The following is a 14046-nucleotide window of genomic DNA, read 5'->3' on the forward strand; positions in this document are numbered from 1 at the left end:
TTTCCCATATCAAACACAAATTATTATTCAGGTTAGAGTGTTTTTACATGTCTGTAGGGGAGCTTTACATAAGTGAAATGACCAGTGACTACTTGAGAAACAAATCAAACTGCATTTAGTCAGATGCAGTTAGTAGTACAACCCAATTTTAGGTCAGCATAATTTCCAGTTTCATGTTTTATTTTTTTCAATCAGTCAAACTGGAGCTAAATCAGATCAGGTCACCACTGACATTGAGATTAGGCTGGATGTGAGCCCTCAGAGGAGATGAAAATCCTTGATTTCTTGTGGGGTTTTATGTCAATAATTTAGGTTATCTGTTAATCTGATTAACATGACATTGACTATGAAATATCAGGACTGCACAGTGTTGAATTTTGTCCATTATGCACACAGTATATTTTTTTTAAGCACAGATACATTCATGCCGACAAAGATTATCAAGACATTGTAAAACTGAACAAAATAGAAAACTGACCAGGTTCTTGCGGATGAATTTATTCTCTTATTCTGTTCATTAATTCTCTATAGAGCTTTTCAACATTCATAAAAAACAATTTTTTTTCCTATAGGTGCAGTATATGACATAATAATGAAGCTTTCCATAGAGATTTTGACTATACAGACATACAACTTCATCCACTCAGCCCATTGAGGACCATTGCGTAATCAGCACATAATCACATACAGAACAACAGCTTCCCCCCCCGACACGCACGCACTCTCAGTAAGCCTTCAGATCGCGCCTGTCCCTCAGTATCCCACAATCCTCCTGTTTGGTCTCAGCAGGTCATGCGTGCCACTCCAAACTCCAGACTGACAACAGCTGGCTCTTCCTTGGCCAGCTCGCTGTTGTATGTCCCTTCCAGCTCTCCATAGCTCTGCTTCCTGCTCTCGGTGCCGCTGCTGCCCTCTACTGTCCGCTCGGTGTCGGTGCTCTCGGTGGCCTCCTCGCCCACTTCCTCCTGCTCGTCCTCCTCCTCCTGCCGCTGCACCTCTTTGTGGTTGATGGGCGCCCCCAGAATGAGGGAGTCGGGACGTGGCGGGAGGGTGTTGGTGTTGGAGCGTTGATCTCTGGTGGGAGGAGGTGCAGGCGGGTCAGAGGTCGCAATGGGGGTCACGCCGAGCTGGTGGAGCCTCTGGATGCGGAGGGAGGGATGAGACAACACAGAGAAAGTCGTTTTTATTCAGAAATGTACATCACGCACATTTACCCCTTCATCTTTTGACCATTTTCATATTTCTCAAAGCCCACTGCAGTATAAAAAATACCACATGCTCTAAATATGATGGCATATTATGAGGTGATTATCTGTTTTAATGCTGAAAAATGTTTCGATAAGTAAATTCTGTGATGGTACTGTAGATTAGTTTTTATGTACTGTATATCCACCAAGATGTTTTTGGAAATAAAAAATTATGTAAAGTATCTGAGAGCAGCTGGTTGCAATTATTTTCTCTCAAGATAAAACTATTCATCATAATGGATAATTATCTTGTCATCTCAAAGCAATGGTGGTGCTTTTTTCTCCACCAGTTGTTTCTGGGATATCACAAAAAACAACTTTCTCATCCACACATGATAATTAATCATGATCTTAAAAAAAAAAAAAAACTGCAATCACAGCGGCTCTAAGCTTAAAAAATAAATAATAAAATAAAATAATAATAAATAAAAAAGACAACAGTGTATATCCACACTGAATGTATAAAACCACAAGATATCTTCAGTGTCCCAACTTCAACATATTGGCTACATGGTGAGTATTTGTGTGTATGAACTCACATTCTCCAGTGCTTGCAGGGTGCTCTCTGCCTTGCGGCTGTTCTCTCGCAGTGTCAAAATGGTTTTGAGGATGGACTGACGTGGGTGCATGGACCGATCAAACTGATGGTACATGTTTCTCCAGAACCTTGGAAACACAGTTGCACACAAACACACAGTAAAATAAGTCTCCTAGTGTAACCAAAACAATTCATGTGTTACAGGGCAGGGAGGTGAGGAAGGATGTACTGACTTGAAATGGTAGGGCAGGGTGGAGGGCTCCAGCACAGGGTGTGCTTCAGAGTAGGCCGGGCTGTAGAACGGATTAACGTAGTTCTGTTTTTCGCTCATTAGATATGCCCACAGTGAATGAGTCCGCTCTCTCAGCCTGGAACACAACATACAACACATAAACTCAAAACAGAGTCCAATGGGACGTTTGTTCAGGCGTTTAAAAACTCAACAATCCAGCCTTTCTATCATCTGTCATTTCTAACCCCGTGTAGAGACAGCAAGCGTGTCAGATATGTTTTTCACACGCAATGGATACACTCTCATTTTTTAAAATCTATGCAGCTGGCTGTACCAGCTCCGTGAAGGCTCGCATCTCAGTTGCGTCTCACGGGCATAACCACGACCTGAAGAGTTCATTTATGCTTCAAGTCTATTTTCCTCTGTTTTACACGCATCGCTACAGTCATGCGTATTGGGCTCTGAGCGCCCTCCAACACGCAGGTGACCTACACTCAACGCTGCACCTGAACACCTCCAGTGTAGACACACAGGACGGAGCACTTGCTGCTGCTCTGCTGACATGCTGCTCGCACTACGTTTGCTGTCTAGACACAAGGTAAGAGAAATACAGCCAATAAAACTAATTAAAAGAATTGTTTGCATCCCTCTCTTATTTGGGTGTAAAATTGTTATTTTTCTTAACCATTTTGATGTACTGAAAACTAAAAGAAAAGAGTGGGTAGGTAGTGTGGTGGTATGTTTGTCAGACCTGTGAGAATTACCACATGCAATTAAAAGTGTTTGTATTCGCCTGGTAAAACATGAGGATGTTACCCACACAGGACAATGAGTAATGGAATGTCTAACCAACCAGAGAGAGTGCCAGTGCTCTCAACAGCAACTTGCAATACTAGTTAACCCAGGTCTTGTGTAGGTGTGTTTGTTTGTGTGTCTTTAGACCTATTGTTGTGTGTAAGAATAAGATTATTATAGGTATGTTATAGGTTTGGGATTTCTGTGCTGGTGGTTACAGGTGCAGCCACACAGCCCATTGAGTATGTTTTTCAATGAGGAGTGTCTCATTTGATTTAGGGAGCTGATAAAGCATCTGTCATCAGAGGTGTGTTTGTTCTAATGGTCAAAAAAGTTTAAAGAGATTATCCCTTTAGAATTAATGGATATTTTTTTCAAAGTCGTCATCTGTTTGGCAAATAGAAACCAGGGGGCAGAGAGGACTGACACATAAAACAGCGACTCTATACAAACAATGTGTGTCTGACTCACTGCAGCTCCTCTCTCTGTCTCTGATTGTTGCCGAGGAAGTTGCCGTATTGACATGAGTGGACGTGTTCGTGGATCTGCAGCAGGAACCACTCGCTGAACTCAAACGCCTGATAAAAAGACGGTTATCATTAAATAAATACAATAAAACACACAGTGTTGCAAGTCAAAATATATAATAGTACACGTATCATGCAGCTGACACACTCCCACACACACCTGTGGGAACTGCTCGGTCAGCTGCCAGACACACTCCAGGAACTGAGTGAAGATTGGAGACACTTCTTTTGGATCTCCGTCCAACTGGTCACACCTACAGGTACACAATTCAAAAATATGTAGACTTCACTTGAACACATACACAATAACTATTATGTGTATACATTGTATATGATAGTATATGTAACTAACAAATGAATTATGCAGTATGAATAGTAAATATGTAGTATATATGTCAAGCAATATTATAAAATTGGGGCATAAACAATTACAGTATGATCCAGATGAAAGCTCACCTGTCTGCAAACTTATGGCCAAAGGAGATCCAGTCTTTTTCTATCAGTACCTAAAAAAAACAGAATTACCCAATAAAGCAAGAGAGAAAAAAAAGCAAGTATGAAGCAAACGATACAAATTCTACCAAAATCATCTAACAAAAGAGCAAGTTTGCAGCTGGTACCATGAAGCCCTTGATGGTGCGGTAGTAGGGGTCCATGAGCAGCGACCCCAGGGAGCAGACCTGGGCTGTTCTGTCCCAACCATCTGAACAATGAACCAACACGCTGGCTCCTTCCACGGTCACCGCCTAGAGTCAAGAGTTTAGATGGATGGCAGAGGTTAGTGAGTGAATAAGGGTTAAATGTTATCACGGTGAGTCATTTAGTGATATAATTAAAAAAACAAAGCAGCTCTTTGGCTGTCATTATCCCTGACAGGACTGATGAAGATGAAGCAATGACGAGCACAGAGGTTTAAGTTGAAGGTGGAGAGCCAAGTTTTAAAGACGGAAGAGAGTTCGCCTTTGACATCATGTTTATAACTGCATACTATAAACTGTATTTATAAGTAATTTAACTTATTACTTCCAGAAAACACTTCAGTGTTAATGTGCAATAAAACACACCTCTACAGAAACAGACGTCAAGAAGCAGGAAGTGGATATTTACCTTGGCAAGAAAGATGGCTGCATCTACAATAGCCTTGATATGCCGCAGCCAGCCACAGCTCTCTAGACCCACCAGATAGTCACTCATGGAGAGAGACCTGGTTCCTATCACTGAGAAACACAACCAAAGACAGAAAATGACTTCAGATAAACCCTTTACTGGCTACTTTGGTGTTTTGTCTGAATTGTTATAAAAGAGCCCTTCATGATCTGAAAGCATATTATCTTGAAACAATTAATATAAACAAAGCTCATTATGTAACATTACTTGCAGATACAATCTTATCTTTCCACGTCTGCCCTTGATAACGTCCCTTTGAAGAAATACAATGACATTTTTGTATACTATATGTGCCAGTGTGTGAAGCAGCATGTGTTTAACCTTCCAGCAATTTCTGCAGGCTGGTCCTCATTACGTGGATGTTTTCGATGCCGACGAACTGGAAGCGGATGTTTGAATAGTTGTCCTCATTCTCATAGCCTTTACCTGCTGCTCGGTTAGCCAGCGCGTTCAACTGCAGGACAGGAAAATAAGATGAGGACAAAATAATTGAAAATCTTCTTACTTTGTTTTCAAACAGTGTTTATCTAGTGTAGTGTTGAACCCATTTAAAGCCTTACAATTTGAACTTATTGAATGAAAAAAAAGGACTTCTCATGCTAAACAAACTTACGAGTGTTAACAGAAGAAAGGCTTTGTTTGGCTGTCATCACTTTACCTTTGGCCTAGTATCCATGACGTAGACAAATCGGCTGTTGTGATTGGCTTTGCTGATGGCCTGCAGCATGCTCTCATCCTCCAAGCATCGTGCACTGAACCCAGAGAGAGGCTGGCTGCACCGACACACTGCCGCCTGTGTTGAGTGAACACACAACACTGATCAGAACAAGGATAGATACAAAAAAAACCGCAAAACACTGCTGCTGAATTATCAACTAAAACTAGGACACCTATTATTACCTCCCCACATGGCTCACTTAGAACGTAACTATTAAAGGTTCCACAAGTCTGCCAAAGCCTCATGTGGATTCTCAGTGGATGACTGATAATGATTAACCCATTTTGTAGTGTAGTATATAGGCTGTGTTTATACCCACCCTATGGAAACCTCAGGTTAAGTCCCTCTGCCAAACATGTATTGATTGAATAAAGTGCAGTTTGTTTTGCCAAGTTAACACATGAGAGAGAGTGATAGTGACAGATGTGCAATAGAAAGCAGGCAGGACCTCTGCTCACTACTGAAAGTAGTTTGACTGGAAAGTCAGGAATCAAAATGTTTGCTGTGGTGTGTGTGTGTGTTGGACATTGTAGTGAATTCATACCTTTTCAATTAGTATGAGTATACATAGATCATGCTAATTATAATCTTATCATGTCCTTACAGTGATGTAAAATGTTGTTTTATTCAGTTTTTGTTTTGCAGGGCACAATGATAGTCATGTCTGTCCATCAGTCCTTCTGATATTTCAGTACAGAAGAAGATATCTTGTCAACTGTTGTCCAGACTTCCCTGAAATTTCATGGCCCCCCCGACACTGTTTCCAAATGATTTTGTCAATCCTCTCTGTCACTTCATCTAACATCAATGAAAGGTCAAAATTTCCATCTGTACACAAGATATATCAAATTCTAATAAACAGATTTCAAAGAGGACAAATCCTTTCGACCCACAGGCAAACATCTCAACTTTGCATGTTATTTCATATTCACAGATACGGTCCCATGAAATTTGCTTAGCACATTTATAAATACAAATGAATAAACCTTTATGCTTTCAGTAACCCTATAGCCATTCATCTAGCGCCACCTTCTGGAAAACCTCAATATGGAAACTTGTATGACCCTACCACTGAAACAGCAGTTTTTATTACTCTCCAAGTTGAACATTTTTTCCTGACACTCCCTTCATAAACTACCATAACATACAACAAGACCAAACTGAACTGAATAAAATAAAAAATAAAAATGTATAAAAATAACTGGCGGGAAGTACTTTTTTTTTACATCACTGTGGAACAGTTTTCAGTCCACATGAAGTGTGAACTGTTTGTAGGTTATCACAGTTTATTAAGTACCTTCTTCTCCTGGTAGAAGTATGTAAGTACAGGAAAACGTCCTTTGCTTCTGAACTTGGAACTCCCCACAATGATAGGCTTACTGGCTGTGATGGGAACATACAGGTCACGTGGATATGTCTCACACACCTGGGGAAAAAAAAAAAAGCATACACACATCACATACATAAACACACACAGACACAAACGATATTGGCAAACATCTCCTGGTTTGTGAGCATTAGTATTAATAATACTAACCCTGACCGGTGAAATAATGCACTGATATCATTATTCATTACTCAGTAGTTCAAAACAACAGATGATTCTACCCTAAAAAAAACTGTTCTATATGTAAACATGTTGTGTTAACTCAAAATGTTAAGAGTAATAAGACAAAACTATAGTTAATATTCTGCACTTTCCTTTTTTTAGAGATATATTAGATCTCATTGTGGAATGAAACCAGTATATTTTGGTTTCTCCAATATACTGTAGCAACTGATTTCATAAAATACCACCACACCCTCAGTCACAGTAACCTTATTAAAACATACCCTGCTAAACTAAAGAATACTATACAAGTAAATCAGAACAACTACACAAAAAATCATGCAGCTTGCATGCTGGCAGCCCCTGATGACTTTATTGCTCAGTAATCAGGTGACATCAACAAACTCCTACTCCTTTCTTTCTCAATAGCAGGTTTATGGCACACAGTAGCAGTACCAAGGTCCAGTCACTCTCAGCAAGTGTCAATCTTGGTGTTTGAAGAAGGTGTAATGTTACATAAAAGTCTGGCGTACCGCAGGATGTGGCACCTTAGATCAAGAACACTCACAGTTTATGAGATGCAATCAATCATCTACCTTAAAGTCTCTGTTGACGTCGGTGAGCTGCCATTGGTCGCAGGGGACGCCCATCCTCTCAAACTCGGCCCCCAGGTCGATGAGCTGCCATCCTTCCTCTCGCTGCTGGTCGTTCTGTTTGGGGTTGTAGGAGAACGCATAGAGCTCCTCATAGGATACTGCCCAAAGGAGGAGAAAGTCCGAGAAAACACAGGAAAATATGAGAACACTGTGTATCTATGTAAATACACAGTATCTATTACATGTATAAAAATGATAAAATGTATATATATGGGTAAGAACGGGGAGAAAGAAGTCGGGATGGATGGGAGGTCAAAGATGCTTTGTTAATGAACGGATAAGAACACAGACAGACACAGACTGACACCCACCGGGCCGCAGAAGACGCAGCAGCGAGCTGTAGATGTCGTGGCAGTCTCTTTCTCTCTGTACCACAAAATGAACCAATCTGAAGTTCCGACACTGAATGACCAGAGGACAGCCCGTGGTGGTCAGGGAGAGCTTCTCCACAGAGGCTATATGGTGGTGCAAAATCTGCAGAGAGGAGAGGAAAGAGAGAGTGAATGGCTGTTTTTTTTCTTTATGTTGCCTGAATTATTTAACAAATACAGGAGCACACTGCTAAAAACGTACAGTATGCGAGGTGCTGCCCTGTATTCCTCCACATTTACTATAGGTTGGGATTCAATTCATACACAACCGGTATATAAAAGGTACAATGAGACGGTCAAAATGAAGCCCTGTATCAGCAAGGATCCAAAAACAAATAGTAGATTGAAAACTCATTCACCCGTTGCAATTCTCATTATTCTCTAAAAATAGCATGTAGGTCAGGCTTAACAAATGTTACACTCTTTAACATCTCTCCAGTAACTTCATCAACAGTTTAAAACAAGTGGCCCAACAAGCAAATCATTAAGTTACAAACCAAAGAAAGAATAATATTTTTGACAATATAAAAAAAGGCACAATTATAATGTGTATTCTGGCACTGGTCAACCTCCTGTACACACAAATACGGTTATTCCACTGGCGGAAGCACTTGAAACTCCTTGTAGATATTTACATGATAAAATTTAAGAATGAATAAGATGTAGATGCCATGTTGTCAAGAACATCTACTGTGAATTCTTGAGCTTTGGACAGAAGAAAGTTTCGACAGTCTTTGTACTGTTCATGATCATAAAGAACAGAGGGCAAAAGGGACAAATGCAGCACATCACCATATTCAATGAGCACAGATTGAATTCCTCAGGGATCCCAACTATGGTATATACGCTAATAAAGATGCACATTCATCAGCATTGGTAATGACTGGTGACACACACACACAGCCTAAATGCTGATCACACCAGCTGTTGAGCCAGACAGCAACTCAACTGCTGTTTAATATTTTATAAGGTACAATAACATTCTCAGAAACTAACAGTCTAAATTGACACCGAAAATGCTCACACATATGCTGCTGCACTTGGCAGATGCATACAAGGTGCCTAAACACAGAAACGGGACCAAATACACAAACACTGAACATTGGTGGGAGTATATGTGCTGCTACAACAGAAAAGGCTGGAAAAAAAAGGGAGGAAAAGAAAATTTGCCCTTTTCTCAGCACCTAAGGCAGGAAGGATGGCGGGGGTGAGGTCATGGCCCGAGTGCTGCTGTGCAAAGCATTTTGAGACAAACAATCTTATCCCATAATGCAGACCAGCCATTGTAACATTCTAACTACTAGATTAATAATTCACCATACATATATAACAAGACTTCAAATATATAGTTCTAGTGTGCACAGCAAAAAAAAAATGCATTAATGCAAAAGTATCCTGAAGCTTAATTAAGAGTAGATCAAGAGCTGTAAGGGAGACAATACTGGCTGCTAAAACTTCTGAGAAAAAAGATGCAAGTTTCTGACAGCGACAGCAATGATTTTGCAAGTAGCTACTGCAACATCACACTGCATAGGTTATTCTAATGTGGGAGTGAATAAATAATACATTGCATACTAATGAAAGATAACCACTAGACTAAAAACAGGTCAGTTTTGTCAATTGATCGTCCTCGATTACCTGCAGTAATTAACACGCATGAAGTTGTACCATCTCAGTCCAGCAGGTGGAAATTCTGGGGTGAATAATCCGTGGAAAAACCCACACGAAGACTGACCTCATCACTACTTTGAGCAATCGTCTTACTGTGGAAGTCGTGTGGTTTACAACACTCAGCTATGCAGAAGTTAGGCCGACTGTTTTCTGGGTTTCGTCAAAGAAAATACCAGCAGTGGTCACATCCATATGCAGTCTACTCGGTGAAAAAGGGGAACTGTGAATTATCCCTGTAATACTGGCAAGAATGCATCCACTACTACAACTACTCACCCAGATCTCCTGTCCTGCAGATGTTGAGTTGTTGGAGCTGCTCTCCACAAAGATGAGATGTGTAGCTGTGAGATACAATGTGCCATTTGTGGATTTGTTGCTGAAGCGATCCAACAGCCGCACCTGCTCCACCTGCAAACACGTGCCAAGAATAACACTATTAATCAGCAGTAGCTAGTAGTCAAAACATATAAAAAGTTTTACGCAGGCAGTAGTGAAATGAAGATGGGATTTTGCTAACAGGAATGACACCTGTCACAAAATTACTGCGTGTGGTTCCAGCTGGCACACCGCCTAATCCCGACCAGCTGGTCCTCACCATTAGCTGGCAATTCCATTATAATGAGACTCACAAATGATTTCTGGATTATGGGAGAGGAAAATCTGGTAGTGACTGAACAATGTAACAAATGTGGTGTTTCTCACAGTTATTAAAAATGTATTCTGTTATACAGCTAAGGCGTAGACTTGCTAAATTCTTACAGCACCCCCGTTCCCAACTCCACACATATAAACAGTCCATAGTCTGAGTAGAACATTTACCCACATCACAAGTTTTTACACAGGAAGAAGGTTGTGGTCCACTAGCTATAATAAACAACAGGTTTTATAAGCCCTGGTGGTCAGAACGCCCATTCATGACTCCCTTAAAGAAGGTTTGGCAGGGATGACAAGCATGTATATAAGAAACCGTTGGAAAATACTGCTGATGGACAATATGTTACTTTTACACATATGTACAGCCTGCTCTATTGCACTCTTCTAACATCCCTTTCTAGCATTAAGATCCATTAGAATAAGGCTACTCCTCTTATTAAATAATAGCACACCGATTGCTACTAGCAACCTACAGTCTGACCAAAAGGCTACTGGACAATTGGATTTGGACTGTAAGCTGCTGTCGCTGCTAACTGTCCAAATTCATGATTCATCACATTAGCGGTTCTTGTTGACTCAGACATCCTCTCTCTCCCTTTGTTTCCTTTTTCCTGTCGTTCTCAGATATGATGAAATGATCTCCGTCTCCCGGCAACTGGCGGGACACAGCACTGACAGGCTTAGTACATACAGGAAGTCAGTGGTGTGAGTGAGTGAGTGAGAGAGAGAGAGAGAGCGGGCATCACATAAGAAAATTGGTGATGTGAATGTTTATATTTCTTCGTAAACCAATGATGCAGTCTAAGCCATGTCTCAAAGTGCCAGATTGCCCTGAAACCGTGCTCATTTTTCTAAATGAACTGGAAATAAAAGTCCAGATGACACCATCTGACACCATGTGCATGAAGAAATAATAAAGTTAAAACCATAGAATTGTTGTTATTTTAAAGGCGCTTCATCTTTTTTTCTGGCTCAGGTTGACCACAATGTTAATAACTCATAACAAGGCCATCCAACAAAATGCCCTCATAACAATATAGTAGCAAGTTTACTTACTCAAGGTGGAAACATGTTCTGATAGCAATAAAAATCTTCTCTGCGAAGTTCAAGCAAACAACCAGGCTTAAGACAGGGGAGCCACACCCAGTCTAGGTGCAGTTACACCCACTAGAAACCCAGCAGGTCTTTACTCCATAGGCAATTATGTTGCCTAAGAACTATTTGTACGTTGCTGGACTGTGAAATTATCCCCGAGCCTCCAAAATTAGGTCAAACTGCTTCCTAACATGACAGAGAAAGCTCACCTTTCAATTTACACATCCTCATGAATACACACACTACAAATATTAGCTGTAGGCCTGATGCATGTTCCAGTGGTAAATGTCATGGGAGAGCCAGCTAATCCACATATAGTGCAGATCATAAGTATTTGGACAGAGACATTTTTGTTGCTGTGTAGTCTTTGAACTCCTATCATTTTGGATTTAAAATGAATGACTATGAGGTAAAATTCATGTTTGGCGTTGAGCTTTAAACAGAAGGTGTGTACATACATATATGTATCGGGTGAACAGTGTAGCCCTTTACGGTACAAAAAGTGCACCATTCATGGGCTGTATATACAATCTATGGGATCATGTAACATAATCTTACAGTCATCATATTTAATATCTGGTTGTAAATCATTTGCAACTGATCAATCACTGTCTGAAGTCTACAACCCATAGACATCACCATCCATTTGGTATCTTTCCTACTGATGCTTTGCCAGGTCTGTACTGCAGCAATGTCCAGTTCTTGCTTGTTTGGGGGCTTTTTTTACCTTCAGTAAGTGATCTGGCCTGAGCTCAGGTGATTGACTTGGCCAGTTAAAACAATTCCACTGTTTAGCAAAAATCAATCCTTTAAGCTTTTGCACGGTAGCACAACACAGATTATAGAATTGTGAGAATGTATGTTAAAAGGATCACCAGTCCTAAGGCGTTCAACACCCGCAAACACTAAACAAACAGTCAGTGCTGTGACATTATGTGTCATCAACGTGCCATTATGCTTGAATGTATATAATCTCTCTCTCTGTAGTGATCTATCACAACTGGATACACTGGCTGGCTTGATAATTTAACGTAAACTCCGTAATAGGGCGTGCAATTAAGTTAGCAGCATTACAAAGAGGAAAGCTAGCTGTCTGCTGCACGGAGAAAAAAAACAACCAGCTCATTGATGCTCGTCACGTCTGACACTTCCAAGATGCTGGCTGACGACACCTGCTAGCTAGCATGCTATTTGTTTAAAACACGCAAATGTATTCTGAATATTGATATATGTCAAACGTAGGCCCCCACCCTCCCAAAAAATCCCTCAAAACACAAGGCCGAGCTGCTGTCTGTATCCCATCCACTGCAATTAGCTAGAAATGTTAGCTAACGTTACCTTTGGCGTGCGGATATGCTCCATTTCTCCGAGTCCAAACAGCTGTCAGCAACTGCAAAGCTTCACACGACGCCTTCTGGATATAACTCTATCATTGATAATATGATGGCTAAAAACTGCTGCACGAACCGCTTTGACGAGATCGGTGGCAGACGATATGTGTTTATTGTCAATTATTTCACTCCCCCATCCGCGTAAAGATCCAGACAATAACGTCTTCAGTACTTCCGGCGTGGACTCTTCAAAATAAGTAGGTTTTTTAAAAATATATTTTCATGGTCGTTACAGTCAGATACAAACTGTATGCCTCGCATTTTTACCACTGTGTGTGTATTAGTAATACGTTTTCTGTGTCTTGATTAAGCACAACTTAATGTCATAAATGTGCCATGTATGTAGAATATATAATGAAATATCAAACTCCGTCAAACTAGATTTTAACTCAGGGCTCCTATACGAGATGGTCTGCAAGATAAGCTAGTAATGCATGTGTTGCTCTGCCTCCCTATAAATTCAAATGTATATGGTATTAACAAACAAATCTGAAATTACTAAAATGACTGTAAACTTTTGGTGAACAGTGAAGCTGGAGCCTTCAGGCCCCCTGTGGGTCTGGAGCCTTGACACAGTCGCCCACTTTGCCAGGTTGGTAATCCAGCCTTTGATAACGTAAAATAAGATGTCTGAGTGTTTCCAGCAAATTGCAGAAAATAAATATATAGCAGCAAGCATCAGGATTAATAGAGAGTCAAGTTGGCCAGTATTACAAAACACATTACAAAAGTGTTGTCAATAGTAATAGAGGTGGTGCAGGAAGGGAAAACTAAAATGAAGTGGTATAAAAAAAAGCGTTTTTCTACTGTGATACGTAATTCAAAATTATGATATATTTGCAGTATGAATGAGGTTATACAATGTAGTCTCTATATAATGTAAAACAAAACAGGCACAAATGACAAAAAAGTGAAAGCATTCACTTTTTTTTTTTGGTCCTTATTTTAATAGTGTTACAAAAGAAAAATGATAACTTTATTATGCTATAGCACCTTTCAAAAACAAAGTTACAAAATGCTATAGAAAAACAGATAATACAAGTAAATAAGAACCAAAACATAAGAACAAACAAGATAAAAATAATGCACATATACATAGATAAATCATAACAAATTATATCAAACAAACAAAGAAACTTTATAGACTGAAAAGGTGTAGGCTGAAGCTTTAGCTTATTATGTCTATCCTTTTTACCTCATACAAAAAACGAACAATACAAAATAATAGTCCGAAAATACAAATCAAACATTTCATTCATTATGTTCATACCTCAGTATTTTATTTGTTTACTGTTATTCATGAACATTTTTTTAAATTCAAGAAGTTTGATACACATTTTTAATTCCCTGTCACAGTTATTCCATAAACTAACCCCTTTAACAGTTATAAATCTATTCTTTAGCCCTTGTTTTTACATACATATTCCCCTGACTC

General features: G+C 39.9%; 2 protein-coding genes across 2 annotated transcripts in view; one reads left to right on the forward strand and one right to left on the reverse strand.

The window, feature by feature from the left end:
- Positions 1 to 876, forward strand: part of LOC121887986 (beta-1,4-galactosyltransferase 1-like) — a 30953-nt gene extending 30077 nt beyond the window's left edge. Inside the window, exon 4 of the transcript XR_006093105.1 lies at positions 790 to 876. The gene's annotated coding sequence lies outside the window, so the exon portion shown is untranslated. The remainder of the gene's footprint in view (positions 1 to 789) is intronic.
- mtmr6 (myotubularin related protein 6) lies at positions 483 to 12775 on the reverse strand. The gene is made up of 15 exons (XM_042399196.1): positions 12559 to 12775; positions 9748 to 9879; positions 7741 to 7903; positions 7370 to 7527; positions 6522 to 6650; positions 5165 to 5299; positions 4828 to 4960; positions 4447 to 4556; positions 3960 to 4085; positions 3796 to 3845; positions 3500 to 3593; positions 3284 to 3390; positions 2019 to 2153; positions 1787 to 1913; positions 483 to 1139 (listed from the first exon to the last, which is right to left on the reverse strand). The coding sequence occupies exons 1-15, from the start codon at positions 12580 to 12582 to the stop codon at positions 783 to 785; spliced, it is 1980 nt and encodes a 659-aa protein (XP_042255130.1). The 5' UTR covers positions 12583 to 12775; the 3' UTR covers positions 483 to 782.
- Between the last annotated feature and the right edge of the window lie 1271 nt (positions 12776 to 14046).

Source organism: Thunnus maccoyii, chromosome 21 (genome assembly GCF_910596095.1).
Source record: "Thunnus maccoyii chromosome 21, fThuMac1.1, whole genome shotgun sequence".
NCBI lineage: Eukaryota > Metazoa > Chordata > Actinopteri > Scombriformes > Scombridae > Thunnus > Thunnus maccoyii.